This window comes from Callospermophilus lateralis, chromosome Y (assembly GCF_048772815.1).
Source record: "Callospermophilus lateralis isolate mCalLat2 chromosome Y, mCalLat2.hap1, whole genome shotgun sequence".
NCBI lineage: Eukaryota > Metazoa > Chordata > Mammalia > Rodentia > Sciuridae > Callospermophilus > Callospermophilus lateralis.
Window position 1 is genome coordinate 6,549,082 of NC_135326.1, and position 23,419 is coordinate 6,572,500.

General features: G+C 33.1%; 1 protein-coding gene across 2 annotated transcripts in view; it reads left to right on the forward strand.

Annotated features, from left to right (window-relative positions):
• LOC143639791 (lysine-specific demethylase 6A-like) overlaps positions 1–23,419 on the forward strand; it is a 207,952-nt gene that overhangs the window by 124,742 nt on the left and 59,791 nt on the right. The window contains exons 13-16 of one of the 2 annotated variants that reach the window (XM_077107851.1): positions 153–287; positions 1,537–1,632; positions 2,991–3,089; positions 3,687–4,082. In XM_077107851.1, the coding sequence (XP_076963966.1) occupies positions 153–287; positions 1,537–1,632; positions 2,991–3,089; positions 3,687–4,082 (726 nt within the window). The remainder of the gene's footprint in view (positions 1–152; positions 288–1,536; positions 1,633–2,990; positions 3,090–3,686; positions 4,083–23,419) is intronic. The other variant, XM_077107852.1, reaches the window with a different exon arrangement.

Genomic DNA, 23,419 nt, shown 5'->3' on the forward strand with positions numbered 1-23,419 from the left:
CCTTTTTATACTTACCATCTATCTAAAATCCCAAATTCAGAATTATATTTCTATAAAAAGTAAAATACTTATAGCACTGAGGAAGATTTAGTGGACTTGCTCTTACTTAAGTAGGCTTGTGTTAAATTTGCTTTTTACATAATTTTTCCTAGGCTCAGTTGTGTAACCTTCCACAAGGTAGTCTACAGAATAAAACTAAATTACTTCCTAGTATTGAGGAGGCATGGAGCCTACCAATCCCCGCAGAGCTTACCTCCAGGCAGGGTGCCATGAACACAGCACAGCAGGTGAGAAGTTGGGTTGTCTTCTGTAGGTGCCCAGCTTTTAAGGGTTCTTTCCAATCTGTAGTAGTTACACCTATTTTAATATATGTAGGATCTTTTAACGTAAAAAATCCCTTTAATTTGACAATAAAAAGTCCTTTTTAATTTCAAAGGGATTTTAGGTCAAAAATAAATCTTCCTCTGATATGGGAAGGATCTTGGTGTCAGTTAAAAATCTTTGTATGTTTTCAAAACTTGAAAGAAAAACTATATGAGTCTATTGAATACTTCATTTTGATTTTCAATATTTTCAATCAGTGATGTCCGCATAACTTTGAAAAGTACACAGCTGATAATGTTTTATAATTTGAAGGAATGCATTAAGAATGCTGACCTATTTTTGCTGTACTAATGTGAACCTTAGGCTTATAAAGTTCATGGTCCAAATACTGAACTTGTGTTAGACTTTAGTCAAACACTAATTTCACAGCAATCCTTGTCAGTACACATGATCACTTGTAGTCAAGTAGAAGGCCTGCCCACTCTTGCAGAAAAAAAGAATACCTAGTCCAACAAAGTATTGCACATATGTATGTGTTGTGTGTGTTCATGTATATATATATATATATATACCCCCCAAAAAAGTGGTCAAATTGTTTTACTTCATCCAGTACAACAACAAGTTCATTGGTATTTGACACCACAGAAATAACAGGTATGAGATTTTCTTTTGACTTTTTTTTTTCATTTTCAATATATGTATTTATATATACAGACACAGCACATACTTATGAGATATGGAAAAATCTCAATTAAAAATGAAGCTTCAACTCTTCTGAAATTTACTCATCATTTATTTTTAACCTGTGGACATCAGGGAATAAAGCAGTATTTCTATTCCATAATCTCTGCATCATATTGTATGTAGAAAGCAGGGATAATTTTGTTTTCATCAGTCATTCCATTCATTTCACAGCTTTTATGATTTTTAACAGTTATTTTTCATCCCTCTGTACTGACATTGAAATAAATTGAAATGTTGGTTATAGTAGGTAGTCTAAGTATTTTGAGAAATGATTTAGATATTAGACTTTTCCCTAAATTTATGTTTGCAAACTGTTTGAGCCTCTTAGACTATATTTCGAAGAATTTAAAAACTTAATTTCTATAGGTGTATGAATAAATATTCCAATTTCTAGTCATTTGTTTCTCATTAGTCATAGCTGTTACTATAGGAGTTTAATCAAATATTCCTAAAATCAATTTTTCTCAGAATGGTTCTGATAACTGGAATAGTGGCCAAACTATTTCACCTCATCCAGTACAGCAACAAGCACATTCATGGGGTTTGACACCACAGAAATTACAGGTATGAAATATTCTTTTTTAAAATATTTATTTATTTGTACATAAACACACATTATCTTTTTTTATTTTTATGTGGTAATGAGGATCGAACCCAATGCCTCACACATGCTAGGCAAGCACTTCACCACTGAGTCACAGCCCCAGCCCCTGAAATATTCTTTTGATGTATATTTTTAAGTAGAAATAATAAGGATTGTTTCAGAATTCAGTCAATTTTAAGTTAATATGTACATTATTTTTCAAAGTAATAGAAATTATAATTAATTTTGGTGGTTGGGCAAAAAGTAGAAATGGGTAGATTAGAGAGTATAAAAGCTCTGTTTGGTTTTTTTCCTTTCCTTCAGCTACCAAATTTCCTTTCTCACCGACAGGCAGTCTCATTTCTTATAGACAGAAAATTTGCAAATACAAACAAATATGTCTGTCTCATACAATCCTTTTTTGCATTTTTAAAATAGAAGTGTAGGTAGAACTTTAGATAAGCAGAAGTTATGTGTGTATTTATTGCAGAATTTTGCTTTCTTTTTTTTCTTTTTTAAAATGTTTATTTTTAAGTTTTAGGTGGACACAGTATCTTTATTTTATTTTTATGTGGTACTGAGGATCGAACCCAGTGCCTCACACATGCCAGGTGAGCGTGTTACCACTTGAGCAATCAATGTCCAGAGCCCCTCTTTTTTCTTTTTTAAAAATATTTATTTTTTAGTTGTAGTTGGACACAATACCTTTATTTTTATTTATTTTTATGTAGTGCTGAGGATTGAACCCAGGGCCTTGCACTTGCTAGGCGAGCGCTGTACCACTGTTTTTTTTTTATTTCATAAAAATGTAAATTGAGGATTTTCCCTTGTGTTTATATTGTTTCATGTTTTCTTTCTTTCTTTTTTTTTTTTTTTTGGTAGGACTGAGGATTGAAATCAGGGTCTGTGCTGCCTGCAAGGCAAACACTCTACCAACAGAACTATATATCCCCAGCCCACTTTATTGTTTTTTTATGGTGATATATGTTCCAGTTGAGGCTTCCTGGGGATTATACCTCATTTAATCAAATCCCCATTGTTGGGTTTTTATGTCATTTCCTGCTGTTTTAAGGACACAAAATTGTTAAATAGCTTTCTCTTTGAAATTTCAATTCCTCAATACATTTCATTCAAAACAAACAAATTAACTTTCTTGAGATGAATCTTTAGATCTGTGCCTTTCTCATACCTCTGAAAAATTTTATTTTGGAAATGAGTACTGGTGGTGAGTTTATAGACTTTCTATTGAGAAATTGCCTTATCATGTTTTTATATAAAACTTTGTATTCATTCTAATATTTAGCTTAAACTTGGATTATATTCTCCTCTTTCCTTTTAGCACTTGGAACAGCTGCGTGCAAATAAAGATAATTTAAATCCAGCTCAGAGACTGATGCTGGAACAGCTGGAAAATCAGTTTGTCTTAATGCAGCAAAGAGTATGTACACTTTTATCATTTCTAAAATATATTAGCACATGGGATTTTTTTTTTTCAGTGTCATTTTAGAGGATATTAAGGTCACTGCTAGTTTTTGTGTGTATTCAGTAGAATTTAATATCAGCTTTGAATGCTTGGAACAGATTTTTGAAGGGAAAAAGAGCTACAAATTAATTTATAACAAACACTTGGTATTTTATTATTTATTTGCATAATGTTTTGTTTGTGTCTTAAGTTGCTTATTTTTTAATATTAATAATTAACAAATTGCCCCAAATTGAGGTGGTGATGCTTTAATAATCCTTTTACTTGAAGGATTTGGTATAAATAAAATGGAAACTTGAAGTCCTCTGTTTCATGATGGAAAAAAAAAAGGCCTATTAATTTATGTTTTGTAATCCATGAATTTTAGCTGATTTTATTGTCTCTGCAAGGAAATATTATTTTTTATGCAGTAATCACCTCTAAAATCAAGCATGGTTTCTTGTTTTTTAAAGTGTTTTTCTAACTTAGATGAAATGCTATGATAAAATTACAGATGTTTCGATTACACATTTTCAGAATCACACAAGCAGGTTTTCTTTTTTGTTTTTGAAGATGAGACAAACAGGAGTTGCTCAGGTACAAACTACTGGAATTCCTAATGGGCCAATATCTGACTCATCACTGCGTACAAACTCTATCTCTAGCCAGCAACCACATGCAGCTCTGACCAGAGCACCTAGCATCTCTCAGCCTGGAGTTCGCCCTGCTTGTCTTGAAAAGCCTTTGTCCAACGGACCTTTTTCTGCAGGCTATGTTCCGTTCGGCACATCAGAAACTCTAGGGAATACAGACACTATTTTGGTAGGCAATAATTATATAAAAGGAAGTGGAAGTAATGGAAATGTGCCTTACCTGCAGCAAAACACATTCACTCTACCTCATAACTGCACAAACCTGACCAGCATCACAGGAGAGCCATGGAGAAAACAACTGTCTAACTCTGCTCAGGTAAAAGAAAGACTAGCTGTTTTTTTTGGCTCTTATACAATAGTTTATCTTTATTTGGCTTGTATACATTTTGAGAAGAAGAAGAAATTTAAATTTAAAGAATGGTTTTATCTTTAAGAACTAACTTTAAATAATTCAATAACCATATAAGATTTTTAACTAGGATCATTACTAAATTTTGACTCAGTCTGTGCACATAAATGTATCAATGTATGATTAGTATACATACACATTATGTTAGATAGTATGGGAAGCCAAGGGAAAGAAGGGAGGGGACCCTTAATCTAGTTGCTAATTAAACTATCAAAATCACATTTTGTAGGGGTGAATGAACTGTATGCATTCAAAAGAAGCTGTACTTTGAATTTTGATCATTTATGGGCTCGGGATATGTTGTGGTAATGTCTGGTGATGCTAGATAGAGGCAACAACTTATTGCCAGCTCCCAGGCAGTAGTGTGATCGTGAGGTTAAACATCTCTTACTGTACTGGGTCCTCTATGGATCAGAATTTTTAAATATATTTTTTGTTTTTGCATCCTAGGGTAACTTCAAAACCCATGTGTGCATACAGTACACATGCAGCCTTTCTTTCTCACTTTTGGTACAATACTAAATAAGTTGCATAAGTTATTTAACACTTTATTATAATACAGACTTTGTATTAGATAATTTTGCACTTACTGTAGGCTCAAGTAGATTGTAGGTGTTTTGAGCAGGTTTATAAAAGTTAGACTAGGCAAAATATGCTGTTTAGTGGGTAAGATGTATTTCAGCTTATAATATTTTCATCTTTTGGTGGGTTTAGAAGGATATAACCCCTCCATAAGACAAGAAATAGTTATTGTCTGCAGGTCTATGCTCAGATATTCCCTGAATAAAAATTAACATTATGCCAGGTGCTAAGTATTCATTCCCTTTGGACCAAAAAAAAAAAAAAAAAAAAAGTTTTAAATACCATAAATTACAGTAAAGTGTGACTTGAGCTATAGGTAGCAAGTGCCACAGGTGGGCCAAAATATTAGATACTCAAATAGTTTAAGGAATTTGGAAAGAGAAATGAAAGATAAAGTATGGCTGGTTAAATGTGAGGCTTTAGGAAAGGTCCCACTTTGAATACAGGAAAGAGCCATTAAGCTTTTGATTAACAATGTGAATTTCTTGAACCTCTTTAAAACTTATTAGTGATTAATGGACTATATTTTTTTAGAGTCTTCTAGGTATACAGACAGAAACCTCCCATTCCCTTCTCCATTTCTTCACAAATCTCTTACGCTACTCTGGTTCATTTCTTAGGATTGATGAGACAACATTGGTTATTATTAACTAAAGTCCATAGTTTGCTATTTGTGTTGTATTTTATGAGTTTTGACAAATAGGGGATGGCATGCATTCATCTTAATAGTATCCAAGAAAAAAGTTTCACTCTCCTAAATGTATGTTGTGCTATGTTTGTTTATCCCTCTCCCGCCTCTCCTGAACTTATGCCAACCTGACCTGTTTTTTTTTTTTTTTTGATTGGGGGTACTAAGGATATAACTCGGGGGCACTAGACCACTGAGCTACATCTCCAACTCTGTTTTGTATTTTATTTAGAGATAGGATCTCACTGAGTTGCTTGTGTCTCACTAAATTTGCTGAGGCTGGCTTTGAACTTGTGATTCTACTGCCTCAGCCTCCCAAGTTACTGAGATTACACACTGGCTCAGACTTGTTTATGGTTTCTGTAGTGTTCCCTTTTCAAAAGGTCATATTATTGAAACCATATGTTATAAAGCCTTTCAGATTGATTTGTTCTTAGATACATTCATTTATTTTCCTCCTTGTCTTTTTGTGGCATAATAGATCTTTTAAATTTTTGAACCCTGAATACTACTAATCCCATGTGTAAATGTACAAATTTGTTTTGCCAATCATCTATTGAAGTACTTCTTAGTTGAGTTGGCAATTATATAAAATTTGAAATAAACATGTATGTGTAGATTCCATATAGAAATCCTTAACTCATTTTGGGTAGATATCTAAGAATGTCATTTTTTGATCACATGGCAAGGACATGTTTTATTTTCAAATAAATTATCAAACTGTCTTCTAAAGTGGCTACACCGTTTTGTATTCCAGTTTGCAATGAATGGTGAATGGGTCTTCCTGTTGGTCTACATCCTCACTCATACTAGATGCTATTGGTTTCTTTGCTCTAGGAATTCTTATTAGTATGTAGTGTGGCATTTCCTATTATTTTTATTTACATTATCCTAATGAAATACCATGGGGAGGATCTTTTCATATGTTAATTTGCCTTGTGTGTATCATCTGTGATGAGTTAACTGTTCAGATCCTTGGCCAGATTTGTTTATTTGTTATTTGTTTCTTTTGTTCATTTTCTTAATGTTGAATTTTTAGAGTTTTTGTCAATTTTGAGTAATAATCCTTTATCAGATGTATTTAGCAACTATTTTCTACCAGTCCATGGCTAGTCTTCTTGTTTCCTAGGCCATGTCTTCTGCAGAGCAGAACTGTTTAATTTTAATTAACTGCAGCCTATCATATCTTTTGTGTATCATGTTTTTATTATTCTACTGAAAAAGTCATTAACAAATCCAAGGTATATGGATTTTCTCTTTTTTTTATCATCTAGGAATTTTTTTTTATAGTTTTATGTTTAGATCCATGATCCATTTTTATTTACTTTTTTGAAAAGACTGGAAAGAAATCTAAAGATTCCTTTTTATTTTCTTCCTTTTGTTGTTTTAGTGTTGTTTTTCTGTCTTTTTTCTTGTTTTTGCACTTAAACATCTAGTTGTTCCAGCATTATTTGCAGAAAAGATTGCTTTCTGCTGTTGTATTCTCTTTTGCTACTTTGCCCAAGATCTTTGATTTTCTAGATGTTCCTGAGCTCTCTGTTATCCTATTTGTCTATCCTTTTCGCCAATATCACTTTGTCTTGATTACAGTTGCCTTATAAATAATACCAATAAGTCAGTTGGTGTTGATCCTCTGTCCCTGTTCTCTTGTAAAATGTTGTTAGATGTTCTGGTTCTTTTGTCTTTGCATGCTTTGTCCATATTTTTGCATCTAATATTTACGAGAGAGATTTGTTTATGACTTTCCTTTCTTGCCATAACTTTATTTATGACTTTCTTTTCTTGCCATAACTTTATTTGTTCATGACTTTCCTTTCTTGCCATTTTGGTTTTGGGGTAATTTTGTCTTCTTACATTGACCAAATGGCCACTGTTCTCTATTGGGACAGGATATTAATTATTTATTCAATAATTATTTTTTCTTACTAGAAAATAGTTTGAGTCAGATTGTTAATTTTCATTAGGTGAATTCTGTAGTTATTGTGTCATTTCAACTAATTCATCAGTCTTTGGAGTATAAAGTTGCTCATAATATTTCTCTATGATCCTTTATATATAGACTAGTAGTAATGGAACCACTTCCAATTCGGATTTAGTGGTTTGTTTGTTTTTTCCAATCTGTTTTTGTGTGTGTGTGTGTGGCCAGAGGCTAGCAGATGTTACTGATCTTTTCAAAGGACCCATTTTTTAATTCATTGATTTTTCACTACTATTTTTCTGTATTTATTTAATTGATTTACCTTGTAATTATTATCACTTTAGTTACTTTGGATATAATTGGTTCTTCTTTGGTTAGTATGCTAAGGTGGAAGTTTTGACTACTGACTTTTATTTCTTGTTTGTTTTTATTTTCAAAACTATATTTTTTAAGGGCTGTGATTGTGGCTTAGTGGTAGAGTGCTTGTCTAGCATGTGTGAGGCACTGGGTTTTTATCCTCAGCACCAAATACTAATAAATAAATAAGATAAAGGTCTATCTACAACTAAAATTTTTTTAAAAAATTATTATTTTAAAAATATATTTTTAAAAAATTGGCATATATAAAAATTAATATGCATTTATTATTAAATGTTGTGAATCAAATTTATATCTTACTTAATCAGTTTTTGTGTGTGTGTGCGTGTATGTGTGTGTGTAAGAACTAATAACATGAACTTTCTTTACATCTGTTTTGCTTCTTTTTTCGTATTGGTTCACTTATATTTCATATGAAACCATATGAACCCAAGGTCACTTAACCACTGAGCCACATCCCCAACCTTATTTTGTATTTTATTTAGAGACAAGGTCTCACTGAATTGCTTAGCTCCTTGTTTTTGCTGAGGTTGGCTTTGAACTTGTAATCCTCCTGCCTCAGTCTCTTGAAATTCTGGAATCATAGGAGTGAGCCACTGCACTTCTTTACATTTGAAAGGATACTGTATATCTTTTCCAGTAATGACCTTGCTATCTTGCTATAAATTAGATCTTCTGAAATTTATTCCTCCTATATAACTGTAACTGTATGTACTCACCAATGTTTCCCCTACTCTACATTCTTCTAAAACACTATTCAATACTGTTTACTTCTAGCCCTTGATAACTGTCATTCTATTCTCTACTTCAGTGAGATCAACTTTCTAAGATTCCAAATGAGTGAAATAATGTGGTATTTGTCTTTTGGCTTATTTTACTTACCATTAATGTCCTCCAGGTTCATCCATATTGTGGAAAATGCAGATTATAAAACATTTTGTCTCCTGATTTTTTTTCTTTCCAGTCTGACAAACTGGTCCTAGTGTTTCCACGTTAATCAACTTTCCATCACCATGACAAAAATTCTTAACATATCAACTTAAAGGAAGAATTTTTAGTTCATAGTTTCAGAAGCTAAAGTTATCGTCACTTGGCTCTTGTTTTTGTGTTGTGGTGAAGCAGAACATCATGGTGGAAGTGTTTTGCAGGAATAGCTGCTCACTTTCTTATGTCTGAGAAGTAAAGAAAAAGAGAAGTGCACAGAATCCTGGTATGACTACCCTTCGAGGGAATTCCCCAACAATCTCCTTTCTCCAACTAGACCCAGCTCCCAGTAGTGCCACAGGCTGATGTCCAAGCCTTTAGCACATGGCCTTTGGGAGACATTTTATATCCACACCAGAGTGATTTCTAACTTTAAATGCGGTTCTTGTACTTTCCCTGTTGAATTAGAAGGGAGAAGGGAGGTGAAAAGTCTTAAATCTATTTTTCTTCTGTGGCATTTTGTATAGTAGGGACATAAAGAGCCCACAACAGTAGCCTGCCTATCATGTCATCTTTCTGACCACAGTGGTCAGAAAGCAACATTGTGAACAATTGCTACAAACTTGCTGACATTTTAAGGTATCCCTGTGTTCCTGCAGTCAGCCACAGGCATCCAGCATATAGTGCACAAGCCCCAGTCTTTAGCCCTCATACTTCAGGTAGATGTTCAACCCAAAATGTCTCCTCACACTTGACTCCCTGTGTGTGTTTCCTGAGCCTCCTGGCTGACTCACCAATTGATTCATGGAAGTCTTGTCATGTGATACCAACCAAACATAGACATAAATAGTTACAGGATTTAACAAAGTACAATTTGATTGACACTTTACATATAGAAGTATGTCTTGGGAGGGAGGAAAACAGGTGGATCTTTGGATTCCAAGGCAGCACAAAAGCCGCTTATATGCTAACTTACAGCCAACTAGAATGTACTTGATCTTTGTTAACAAGAAAAAGTCTGAACCACAATGGCCAGCATAACATGCTCAGTTGACTACCTTAAATTAAAGATTTTGTCTTCAAGGTTTGGACTGTGTGTCAGGGTCCCTTGGTGGACAAAATGCTTATCATAACCAAAATGGCCCACTTGTCACTCTGTTGTTGTTGTTGTTGTTGTTTTCCCCTTGCTGTATATAAGTTTTTAATATCTTGTAAGCGTATTTATCTATTTTTGCTTCCATCATCTGTATTTTGACTTCTCATTCAAAATATCCCTGCCTAGACCAATGGCAAGAAAAATTTCTCCTAGCAGTTTAATAGTTTTAAAATCTTCCAATTAATTTTTCAATCTAGTTTAAGTTGAAATTTATATATAGTCAATGATAGATCCAGTTTCATTCTGCGAATGAACATGTGGTTTACCTGGTTCTATTTATTTAAAAGATTGTCCTTTCTCTGATGTGTATTCTTGGTATCCTTGTTGAAAAGTGGTTAGTTGTATACATGTGGATTTCTTTATGGGCTCGCTCTATTGCATTTCATTGGTGCATGTGTCTGTTTTATTCCAGTACCATGTTATTTTGTTTATGTTAGCTTTATAGTATATTTTAAAGACAGCCAGTGGGTAGCCTTCAACTCAGTTTTACTATGTTTATTTCATTTTCCTAAAGATTAACTTGACTATTCTTGTTATTTTGTGATTCTATACAAATTCTACACATTTTAATTTCTGTTAAGAGCGCTATTGGTTTTTTGGTAAGGACCCTACTGACTGTAGATTGCTTTAGGTGCTTTGGCTACTTTAACAATATTAATGCTTCCAGTCCACAAACAAGGAATATCATCCTGCTTATTCATGTCTTCTTTAATTTCTTTCCACAATGCATTACAATTTTTTGTTCTTCTTTTTTTTTTCCCCTTTTACTAACTTATGTATTTTTTGGGTTTAACAGTTTTATTGTTTGCATAATTATATTTGGCATTGTACATAGAAAAAATATGGCTAACTTTTAATAAATCTGCCCTTTCAAAAAAATCAAAATAAGGAAAATGGAATATATATATTAATCACTATCCTATAGGCTATAATTTTTTTTAAAAAATTTATTCTAATTTGTTATGTGACAGAATGCATTTCAATTCATTACACACATAAAGCACAATTTTTCATATCTCTGGTTGTGTACAACAAAGAGTCATACCATTTATGTCTTTAAACATGCACTTAGAGTACTGATGTTCACTCATTTTACCACCTTTTCTACTCCCATGTCTCCCCTTCCACTCTGTCCTTTTGCCCTATCTAGAGTTTTGTCTACTATTCCGATGCTCCACCCCTGCCCACTGCCCTCTGCCTGAATTACAATTTTTGATGTGCCATGTTTGCTTTTGGTTGAATTTATTCTAAGCATTTTATTGTTTGGTATAGAAACTAACTGGGGTTTTATGTTTTCTTTCAGGTAGTCAAGATTAATGTTACTGATCATTATCTGTTGATTATGTATCCTACAAATTTACCATATTAATTTTTTGGTTCAACTTTTGTGTTTTTAGTGTAAAAGAACATGCCATATGAAATAGGGATGACTTGACCTGTTCCTTTTTAATTTAGATGCATTTTACTTGTTTGTCTTGCCTAATTTCTCTGGCTTAGAGTTTCCATTTTATATTGACTCAAAGACCCTGAAGTAGGCATCCTTGTCTTTTGTGCAGATCTGAATGGAAAGGCTTTTTGAATCCACCTCACCCACCCTTCAGTAAGATTCCTGAACTGTGGGTTACATGTGGCTTTTGATATGTTAAAGTAGTTTGTTACTTCTCTACCTAGTTGCTATTAGAAAAACATGTTCAATTTTGTCACGCAATTTTCTGCATCTATTGAAATTGTCCTATGATTTTTGCCCATCATTTGGTTAATGTGGTCTATCACTTTTTTTTTGGCAGAGAGAGAGGTCTGTGAACTGTCTTTCACTCATTCAGCCCCAGGCCTTTTTGTTTTTTATTTTGAGACACAATCTCACCAGATTTTTGAGGTTGGACTTCAGCATGTGACCCTCCTAACTGAAGACTGGCTGTTTCACATTTTTGATTTGCATAGTTGACCATGCTTGCATCTCTGGGGTAAATCCCTTTTAATCTGGTGAATGATCTTTTGAATGTGCTGTTAGATTTGGTTTACTTTTGAGAATTTTTGCCTCTAATTTCATCAAGAATATTTGTGTATAGTTTTCTTTTTCTGCTTTTGTTTTTGCTTGGGTGTGGTGTCAAGGTCATAGTAGCCCCATATATTGAATTTTAGAGAATTCTCTCTCCTTTATTTTATAGAATTGTTTGAATTTTTAGAAATGCTATGTTTTTCTTGAAAGCAGGGAAGACTTTTCTTTATAGGTGATATTTAGATTGCTTATTCAACTACCATACTCATTTCTGGTCAGTTCAGATTTTCTATTCTTAAATCTTGGTACTTTCTATGTGTCAAGAACCTATTAATTTCTGCTGAATTTTGCTCTATTGGTATAGTTTTTCATAATATTGTCTTATGAGCCTTTGTGTTTCTGTGGTATGAGTTATAATGTCTTCTTTTTCATCTCTGATATTATGTATTTGAGTGTTCTCTGTGTTTCTTAGACTTTATTGATTTTATTCATCTTCATATTGAACGTTTCCCTTTTTTTTGAGCTATATAATTGTAATCTCTATTTGGTTTCTTTAGCTGGATCTTTTTTGTTTCCTCCTACCAATTATTTTTATGCTTTTATTCAGTGATAAATTTAGATTATTTATTTTATATCTTTCTTCTTTTTATCATTAAAAAGTTTATGTAATAAGTCAAGAGCTTACAATAATATATTGAATGCACAAAAGCTGAAATATTTTTAAGATGTAGAATAACAGCATAGTTCTGGAAGTCTCAGAGCAATCAGCAAGATAAAGAAGTAAAAAGCATTCAAATTGGAAAAGAAGTCAAATTGTCACTGTTTTCAGATGACATTAATCCCCCCTTCCCACATGAAACCAAAAACTACTGCTTTGATTAGTCTATTTTATTTGATATGAGGATGGAAATTCCTGCTTTGTTTGCATAGCCATGTGAATGGTGTATTTTATCCCAACTTTTCACCTTCAGCCTTTTCCTATGAGCTGAGTGTTTTCCTATGAGATGAGTCTTTTGAAGGCAGCATATTGTTAGATCTTTTTATTTTTAATCCAATGTACCATTAACTCTTTTGACTGGTGAGTTTAGGCCATTAGAACTCAGAGTTATTATTGAGATATGAATCATGTATTACTGGTCTTTTTTCTTTTCTTTCTTTCTTTTGTGTGGGGGGGTGGGGGAGGGTGCTGGGGATTGAACCCAGGACCTTGTACATGCAAGGCAAGCATTCTACTAACTGAGCTATATCCCCAGTCCCTATTTTTGTTTATTTTTGCTATTTAGCTTGACTTAGTTTCTTCTCTGGTTGGCTTTTCCTTTATTATAGTTCTTCCCTTTGCAGATTTTCATTGTTGTTTTTCATTTCCTCATCATGGAATATTTTGCCAAGAATGTTCTGTAAGTGCAAGAATTAATATTAAGAATCAATAAATGGGATGGATTCAAACTAAAAGGCTTCTTCTCAGCAAAAGAAACATTCAGTGAGGTGAATAGGAAAGCCTACTAATTGGGATCAAAATCTTATCACAGATAGAGCACTAATTTCTTAATATATAAAGAACTCAAAATCTTAACACCAAAAAAAATAACCTAATCAATAAATGGGCAAAGGACATGAACAGACACTATCAGAAGAGGATATGTAATCAGTCAACAAATATATAAAAAAAATGTTCAACATCTCTAGTAATTCGAGAAATGCAAATCAAAACTAAGGTTTCATCTCACTCCAAGTCAGAATAGCAGGTATTAAGAATACAGACAACAATAAGTGTTGGTGAGGATATGGGGGAAAAGGCATACTCATACATAGTTGGTGGAGCTGCAAATTGGTACAGCCAATGTGGAAAGCAGTATGGAGAATCCTTGGAAAACTGAGACTGGAACCACCAGTTTTTTTTTTAATATTTATTTTTTAGTTGTAGTTGGATTTAATACCTTCATTTTATTTATTTATTTTTATGTGGTGTTGAGGATCAAACCCAGGGCCACACTTGTGCAAGGTAAGCACTTTACCACTGAGCCACAAACCCAGCCCCCTGGAACCACCATTTGACCCACTCCTTAGTCTATACCCAAAGAACTTAAAACAGTATACTACAGGGACACAGCTACATCAATGTTTATAGCAGCACAGTTCACAATAGCTAAACCGTGGACCAACCTAGATGCCCTTTGGAAGATGAATGGATAAATAAAACGTGGTATATATACACAATGGAATATTTTTCAGCATTAAAAGAAAATAAAATCGTGGCATTTGCAGGTACCTGGATGAAGCTAGAGAATATAATGCTAAGTGAGGTTAGCCAATCCCACAGAAACAAATTCTGAATGATTGCTCTGATTTAAGGATGCTGGCATAATATGCTGTGATGGGGGGAGAATTAAATGAACTGTAGATAGGCAAAGGAGAAAAAGGAAAGGAGTGGGCACAGGGGTAGGAAAGATGGTGGAATGTGATTGCCATCATTACCCTAAGTACATGTAAGAAGACATGAAGGATGTGACTCTACTTTGTGTACAACCAAATATATGAAAAATTGTGCTGTATATGTATTATACAAATTGTAATGCATTCTTTGTCATATATAGCAAATCAAAATTTAAAATAATAAAAAAAAGAATGTTATGTAGTACAGGCTTTTTTGCTGTAAATTCTTTTAGCTTTTGTTTATCATGGAAGGTCTTTATTTCATTATCAAGTTTGAAGCTTAATTTTGTGGATATAAGACTCTTGGTTGACATCCATTATCTTTTAGAGCTTGGTATATGTTGTTCTAGCGGGTCTGGGTTGAAGAATCTGCTGAGATCTGAATTGGTCTTCTTTTAAAAGGTAATCTGATTTTTCTCTCTTGCATCCTTTAAAATTCTATTCTTATTCTGTATGCTGGGCATTTTCCTTATCTTGTGTCTTGGTGTAGATCTGTAATTTTGTATATTTGGTGTCCTATAAACCTCTTGTATTTGATTTCCAATTTATTTTTCATGCTTGGGAAATTTTCTGATGCTATCTCATTGAAGAGATTGTGCATTCCTTTGATTTGAATTTCTGAACCTTCCTCTATCCCAATAAATCTTAAATTTGGACTTTTGATGGTATCCCTTAATTCTTGGATATTCTGTTTATGGTTTCTTACCATCTTCATTGTGAGGTCAACTCTATTTTTCAAGAATGTATATTTTGTCTTTCTTGTCTGAGGTTCTGTCTTCCAGGTGATCTTGTCTGTTGCTGATGCTATTTTTTTTTTTTTATTTCAAGTATTTCTGTTTTGTTTTTTTTTTCCCCTTCAGAATCTCTATTATGTTCCTAAAGTAATCTCTGACTATCTGTATTTGCTCTCTTATCTCTTTGTTAGAGTGATTGATTTTTGCCTGTATCTGCTCACTTCAGACATTCTTTAATTCCCAAATCATTTTAGTTATGTATATTCTGATTGCCTTCTCTGACATTTTGCCTACTGCGGTATGTATGGATTCTGTTGTTACAGTATGTTGGTTTGGGGCACTATCCTCCCTTGTTTTTTTCATGAGATTTATGTGTCTTTCTCTCTTGCAGTGTAGATACGAGATATTACATCTTCTGCCCTATTGTCTTATAGTATCCCTACATGTTACCAGTACCTCATTTTTAAGGAAGAGATCAGTATTACAGTACTCAATATAACCAAATATGCAGCCATATGTCAGTTGGCTTCTATTTTTACATTTATAGTTCTGTCACTACAATAAAAAATAAAGAGTTCAGTTATCTTCTAACATATAGTCAATATGTTTGCATAATGTTTTACATTTCTAATGGTAGAAGGTGAGTCTGGGGGGCTAAGATGTTTATGACATAGGATGTGAGAATATGGAGGTATTCGATTATATGACTAGTAAGAGGGTAATTATAAGATGTTAGTAGGAGAAACAAGAGAGAGAAAACCCTATCCAAGACTCTGTTACGTCAGCAACAGGATAACTGTTAGCACCCTTTGTAGAGAAACTTCTGGTGCAGCCAGGCCACAAGGACCTTGCTGACGTCTTACCAGGTCCTTAATGTTATCTCTTGATAAAAGCTGCAATATCCCAATTTTGAAGCGGTGGCAGCCTCAAGCCTATATGTACTCTGATGTTGGGCTGTGGAGCCCAACATATATACATTGATGAATAAGGAACCCCAGTGTGTGGAGCGGTGTGCCCCATGCCTGTCCTGCACCTCAAGGTTACGGTGTAGCTATCTTTCTTCTTTATTAATATTTTTTGCTAACATAATTCTGCTTTTATATTTGTACCATTCCATAGGTTTCAGTATGTCTTAATTCACTTCCATTGAAAATGGAATTAAGAATCACGAAAGATTCTTATTTTTTCTTTTATAATTTCTTCATTGACCCGCTGATTATCAAGGACCTTGTTATTTAATTTCCATGTTTTTGTAAAGTTCAGAAAATCCTCCTGTTACTAATTTTTTTATAAAACTGTGATAAAAAAGGTTATTGATATGGTTTTCATTCTTTCAAATTTGTTAAGACTTATTTTGTGATTTACCATGTAATTTACTCTGAGAGTTTTCAATGTACAGTTGAGAAGACTGCATGTTTTATACCTGTTGGATAGAATTTTCAGTGAATGCCTCTTAACCATTTGGTGTAGAATCCGGTTTAAATATGATGCTTCTTTGTTGATTTTCTTTCTGGAAGATCTTCCCATTGATGAAAATGCACTGTTGAAGTCCTCTAAAATTATTTTATTGCAGTCTACCTACCCCTCAGATCTGTCAACATTTTATATTTAGGTGCTCTGATGCTGGGGCATGTTTACAGTCGCTTTATTTTGTTGCAGATTTTTTTCCATTTATCACTCTGTAATGCTTCTCTTTGTCTCTCTTTACTGTTTATCTAATTTAAATGTTGTTCTTCCTCTCTCTGGGTTTTCTATTTTCATGGAATGTCACTCTCCATTCCTTTACTTTCATTGAATGTACATTCTTATAGTTGAACAGAGTCTCTTATAGGCAGCATGTAGAGATGGGTATTATTTTTTGATCTATATTCAACCACAATGTAATTTGATTAGAAAATTTAAGTTTTTTATATTGAAGGGTAAACATTGATAGTAAAGGATGCCATTTTGTTAATTGTGCACTGTTTTGTAGACCTTTCTCTACAATCTTTCTTTGTGGTTAAATAATTTTCTCTATTAATATGTAAGTATCTGCACTTTTTATCTTTTAATGCATCAGTTACAGATATTGGTTTGTTGTAAGCTGAGGCTTAAAGAAACCAATCTATGGGTAAAAAGAAGTTATAGGAAGCTGATAGCAACTTGTCATTGATTGCAAAAGATGAAATTCTACATTTTAATACAACTCCCCCATTTTAAAATTTTAATGATACACTTTAAATATTGTATATCCACATCTATTCATATTGTATATTCTTAACAAATTGTTGTTATCTCCTATATTAAACTAGTTTTGTCTTTCTAGTCTTCATTTTAAGGATATAAATGGCGAATGCATCATCATTACAGTATTTAAGTATGCTAAATTTTACTGTACAGTTTTTTTTAAACCAGTGAGTTTTATACCTTCATATCTTTTTGTGTTGCTGTATATCCTTTTCATTCAGTTCAAAGAGCTCCCTTTAGCATTTTTTTGTAAGACAGATCTTTCTTACAAAACTTTGAATAACTTCCTTAGCTTTTGATTATCTCAAAAAGCTTTTTATCCTTCATTTCTGAAGGAGTTTGGAAGAGATCAGTATTCCTGAATAGCATGAGTTTTTGTTTATTACAATTTTTTAAAAAATTGTTCTAGTAATAATACTAATTATATATATTAACAAGATTGGGAGATTTCAGAACATGAATACTATGTGTAATGATTGAAATCAGAATTACTGTTTTTGTCTATTCAGTATTAATTGTTTCTGTTGGGAACATTCAAAATCTTGTTATTAGGCTGAAGAATACTGTTAAAAAAAACACCTTTGTAAAGCAATAATCATCATCCTGTATTAACAGAATACTAGAACTAATTCTTTCTAATTGAGTTGACAGTTGTAATCCATTCTCTCTCTTCTACCCTTTCATCCTGTTATGACCTCTCTTCTGCTCCCTACTTCTGTGAGATCAACTTTTATAGATTCCAATATGAGTGAGAACATGTAGTATTTGTTTTTCAGTGCCAGGCTTCTTTCACTGAATATAGTGTTCTCCTTGCTTATCCAAATGTTGTCAGAAATGAAAGGATTCATTTGTTTTTATGGACGAATAGTATCCCATTGATTTTGTATTTCGTATTTTAAAAATCCATCTAACTGCCTATGGTTTCCTAGATTGATTCCATGTCTTGACTGCTATGACATGGAGCTGTCTCATTAGCGTATTTGTATTCTTTTGGTTTTTTTTGGACTTATTGCCTTCAGTGGTATTTATGAATCACTTGTTAGTTGTATTTTTATTTTTGTTGGCTATTTTTTCCCATCACGGCTATTCTAATTTACATCTGACCCATAGCATGCAGCTTCTTTTTCTCTCCATTCTCACCAGCATTTATTTTTTTAAATTATTCTTGCTAATAGCTATTCTATATTGGGTAACATTATTTATTTAATTTATATTTTCATCATGATTAGATATGTTGAACATTTTTTCATGTGCTTTTTAGCCATACTCTTTTGGTAATAAATGTGTATTCATGTCATATAGCCAAAGGTGGATTCTTTGATATTTTACAGCTCAGAAATTTGAATTCTGTATACATGCTGGATATTAACTTTTTTATAGGTTTTAGTAACCTACAAATATTTTCTCTCACTTTCCTGATTGACTCATCAGTCTGCCAAAGTTTTGTTGTTGCTGTTTGTTTGTTTCTTGTTTTCTTTTGTTGTTGTTCTTGCTTGTAAAACCTTTAAAAAAATTTTTTTTAGTTGTAGACGGACACAATACATTTATTTTGTTTATTTGTTTATTTATTTATTTTTACATGGTGCTGAGGATTGAACTCACTGCCTCTGCCTTGCACATGTCAGGCAAGTGCTCTACCACTGTGCAACAATCCCAATCCTTATAAAGGCCTTTTATGTGATATTATCCCTTTTGTTTAGTTTTCCTCATGTTTTTTTGGGCTTTCAGAGGGTTGTCAAAATATTTTTTGTTCATACCAATGTCATACACATGGGTTCTTCAACATTTTCAATTTTTTTTTTTTGTTTTTTCAGTTATACATGACAGTAGAAAGTATTTTGTTATATTAAACATACGTGGAGTATAATTTCTCATTCTTATGATTGTACATGATGTGGAATTACATTGGTTATGTATTCATAAACAAACATACAAAAGTTATGACCAGTTCATTCTACTCTTTCCAATTCCCATTCGCCTACTCTTCCCCAACTCTTCCCTGTACAGTCCAGTGAATCTCCATTCCATATCCCTCCCCCAATTGTGAATCAGCATTCACAATCAGAGAGAACATTCAGCCTGTGGTTTTTAGGATTAGCTTATTTCACTTAGCATGACAGATTCTCGTTCCATCCATTTACCAGCAAATGCTCTAATTTCTTTCTTCTCTACGGCTGATTTCCATTGTGTTATGTATTTCATATTTCTTTATCCATCTGTTGAAGGACACTTAGGTTGGTTCCATAGTTTAGCTATTATGAATTGAGCTGTTATAAACACTGATGTGGCTATATCATTGTAGTATGCTGATTTTAAGTGCTTTGGGTAAAAACCATGGAGTGGGAGAGCTGAGTTAAGTGGTGTTTCCATTCCAGGTTTTCAGAGGAATCTCCATACACCTTTTTACCATGGTTGTACTGTTATGTGGAAATTAAAGAACTGCTTCAGAGAGACATTTGTTTCAAGGAAAAAAATTAGGAGATAGGTATCTATCTTTTTATCCATAAGAAGCAGTATACTAAAAAGGAATTTTTTTACCCAGAGTACACCTACTTAAAAAATGACAAAAGATTGCATATAACCTGAAGGTAGACCTCAAATCCGAATTCAAATCAAAGAGAGCTTTATTTACCTGACAGGAACTGTCTCCCACCTATAGACTGAAGCTCTCTGGGAGAACAGCAATTTCCTGGCCTGTGTCTTGGGAATTTAAGGACAAAAATACATAGCTCAGGGACTTTCCTTAGTGTCATGCAAGCAAGCCAATCATAGAAACTAAGACAGCAATTAGCACAGCAACTAGAGACATTCACATCTCGGGTTTGAGCAGGTGTTAGATAACCATATCCTGTATTTGAGCAGATGGTTTGCTGCAGTCTGGCTGGGCACAATTCATGAGCCACTTATCAAGCAGAAATGAACTTTATTTTTAGGATACATGCCCTACCACAGGAGCTCTTCAGGAATTCCCTTAGAACCCAACTGCCACCACTGGGCACAAGCCTCTCAAACCACACCCCCCTCCTGCTCTTGAAGCCGATTGGCTGGGTCATGTGGGCGGAGCCAAAAAGTCCCCCAATGAGCAGCTCTTTGGTCTGAAAGGGCGGGGCAACAGCCCAAATGAGCATCACTGCAGAGGAGCCAATCATCAGCTGGCAGCTGGAAGTTTGCTGGGGCCCCTTAGGCTGTGGTTCTCACCATTAGTTGATTTGTATTCTTTTTGCCAATTAAATATTTGGAGTTTTTCCTAGTTGGGTTGCTGTAAATATGCTATGTTTAAAAATGTTTCTGTGAATATTTTGTTTCATTTCTCTATCAAGAAATGGAATTACTAGGGCTGGGGTTGTGGCTCAGTGGTCTCGCCTAGTATGCAGGAGGCACTGGGTTTGATCCTCAGCACCACATAAGTGTAAAGTAAAGATATTGTGTTAACCTAAAACTTAAGAATAAATATATTGTTAAAATAAAAAAGAAATGGAATTACTATCATGAGGTAAAGATTTGTTTGATTTTTTAAAAAATTTTTTATCTTGTTCTAAGGTGCTAAACCATTTTTTACATTCCTGTCAGCAGTATCTGAAGTTGTACTTCCTTTTACTTTCTCCTTCTCTTCCTCCTTGCTCTCTACCTCTCTCTCCCTATTTTTTTTATTTTTTTGTACCAGGGATTAAACCCAGACCTTTAACCTCTGAGCTTCATCCCCAGCCCTTTTTTCTTAAATTTTATTTAGAGAGAGGATCTTGCTAAATTTCTGAGGCTGGGTTGAAATCAGGATTAGAGAAAGAGGAAGGCTCTGAGTCCCTCAGTCTCAGCCTCCCATTGGGATTACAGGCATTTACCACCACATATGGAGTGCGCTCGCGCTCGCGCTCGCGCTCCAACTTTGCTTTCTCCCTTTGATTTCTGTTGCCTATTTCACTGAGTTTACTTCTGACCAGTATTATTGCTTTTTTGGTAATTATTTTGGTTTGAAATCTCCCTTATCTTCTTAATATAATAGCTTACTTTGGTAGTCTTAGACCTTTCTTTGACAATACATTAAAAGCTATAAATAACCTTTAAAAATTACTTTCAACATAAATTTTGATGTGACATAACTTGTCAAGTTATTTCTAATTTTTTAGAAATTTCTTAATTTGACTTATTGAATAATTAAGGCTCTATAATTTATTTTGCAAAACTTGGTTATTTATTAGTTTTTGTTGTTTGTGGTATTTAATGTAAACCGATTTTGTTTAGAAATATTTTTTGAATAATCTGATTTTGAGACTTGTTTTGTTTTTCCTTTTATACTGACTGATCATGAATGATATTCCATGAGAATTTGTAAACAATTTGTATTCTGTGTATGTCAAATGAAACATTTTTTACATGACAGGTTAAAAGAGTTGATACTATTGCTAAAGTCTTGGATTCATATTTCTTGACTATCTGCTTTATCAACTAATGATAATAAGCTATTGAAATCTCCATCTTTCTTAATGTTGAATTATATAGTGTTTTTCATATTTGTTATGGTTTTCTTCATATACTTTTAGATCTATATTTAGTAAGTTATTTTAAATTACATGATATTAACTTACCATTGTGAAATTTTATTCTTTTTTATTAGTTAATTCTTTCTTTGAAGTGTTCTTTGTACTAATATCTCCTTTCCAACTCCTGCAGTTACTGTTTTCATTATGTTCATTAATCATTCCTTTCCTTTGAATATTTCTCTGTATTTGAAGAAAAAGACTATTTTATATACAGCATGTTGTGTCTTATACTGCATAATGATGTTTCAATCAACTATGAACTGCATATAAGATGGTAATCATGAAATTATATTATCTAGTGATACAAACATAGCAGCTTGTAAAAAATGCACTTTGTTGTTATTTACCAACAAAATTGTCTGTAAATATATCCCCATTGTTATGCAAAATGATTGTGTTTGGCTTTGGTGTTTTTAATCAGCCTGAGAATCTCTGCTCTTTTTCTTTTATTTTTTGTTTTTTCCTTCCCCACTTACAGTGTGTGCATGTGTATTTTGCTTAAAATTTGAATTTGTTTGATGAGTATTATAATTCCTTTAAATATTTTTATGTCATAAAAACAAGACACATAGTATGCATATATTGATAAATAATTTTTTCTATTTGTATCATTTTGAATATTTCCATGGCTATTCATTTAATCTTACAGACCTAATTTTATTATACAATTTACATAATTTTTGTTAGTAGTGTACACCTGTACTACTAAGTATTTTTTGAGGAATGTCTTTGTTTCAGGTTTGCTTGTTTGTTTTTAATATCTTTTTTAGTTGTAGATAAACATATTGGACACCTTTATCTTATTTATTTTTTTATGTGGTGCTGAGATCAAACCTAGTGCCTCAAACATCCTAGGCAAGTGCTCTACCATTGAGCCACAACCTCAGCCTTCAGGGTTGTTTTTTGTTGTTGTTGTTGTTTTAAACACAATTCTTTTTATGTATTTTATTTATTTATTTTTTGTGGTCCTGAAGATGCAACCCAGCGCTGTAGCCCTCAGGTTTGTTTTTGAGGAACTATTTTACTTGACACAGAATTCTTTTCTTTTTTTTAAATTATATTTATTATACCTTTATTTTATTTATTGATTTTTATGTGGTGCTGAGGATCAAACCCATGGCCTCACACGCTCTAGGCTAGCAACCCACCACTGACTCACAACCCCAGCCTCTTGATACAGAATTCTTACCACTGTGTTTTGTTTTACTGTCATTTTTCCTATAATTTAAGTCTGTTTAGTGAATCATTTCACTTTTCTCTTTAAAATGATAAGTGATTTTCCTGTTTTGGATTGTCTGTACTATAGCTTTAATAATTTGATTATGATGACTGTGGTGAAGTTCCTTTTACATTTATTCCATTGAAAATTTAATGAACTTCTTTATGCAATGAGGTTTTTTTAAATTGAAAATTGTTTTTCCTGGATTTCTTTAAATATATATATTTTAATGATTTCTTTGAACATTTGGCAATTTTTTATTAGAAGTAGGGCATTTTTAATATTTTGTACTTTTGGAACTGTTTTCATTCTCTTTGTAAATGACTTACATCAATTATTTTCTGGAGTTATGTAGTCTCCATCTTCTGCTTTTAATCTTAATTTTTAGCTTGGTAACTTAAGATTCTTCTTATTTTCACATAATTCAGAGGTCAGCTATTTATTAGTGC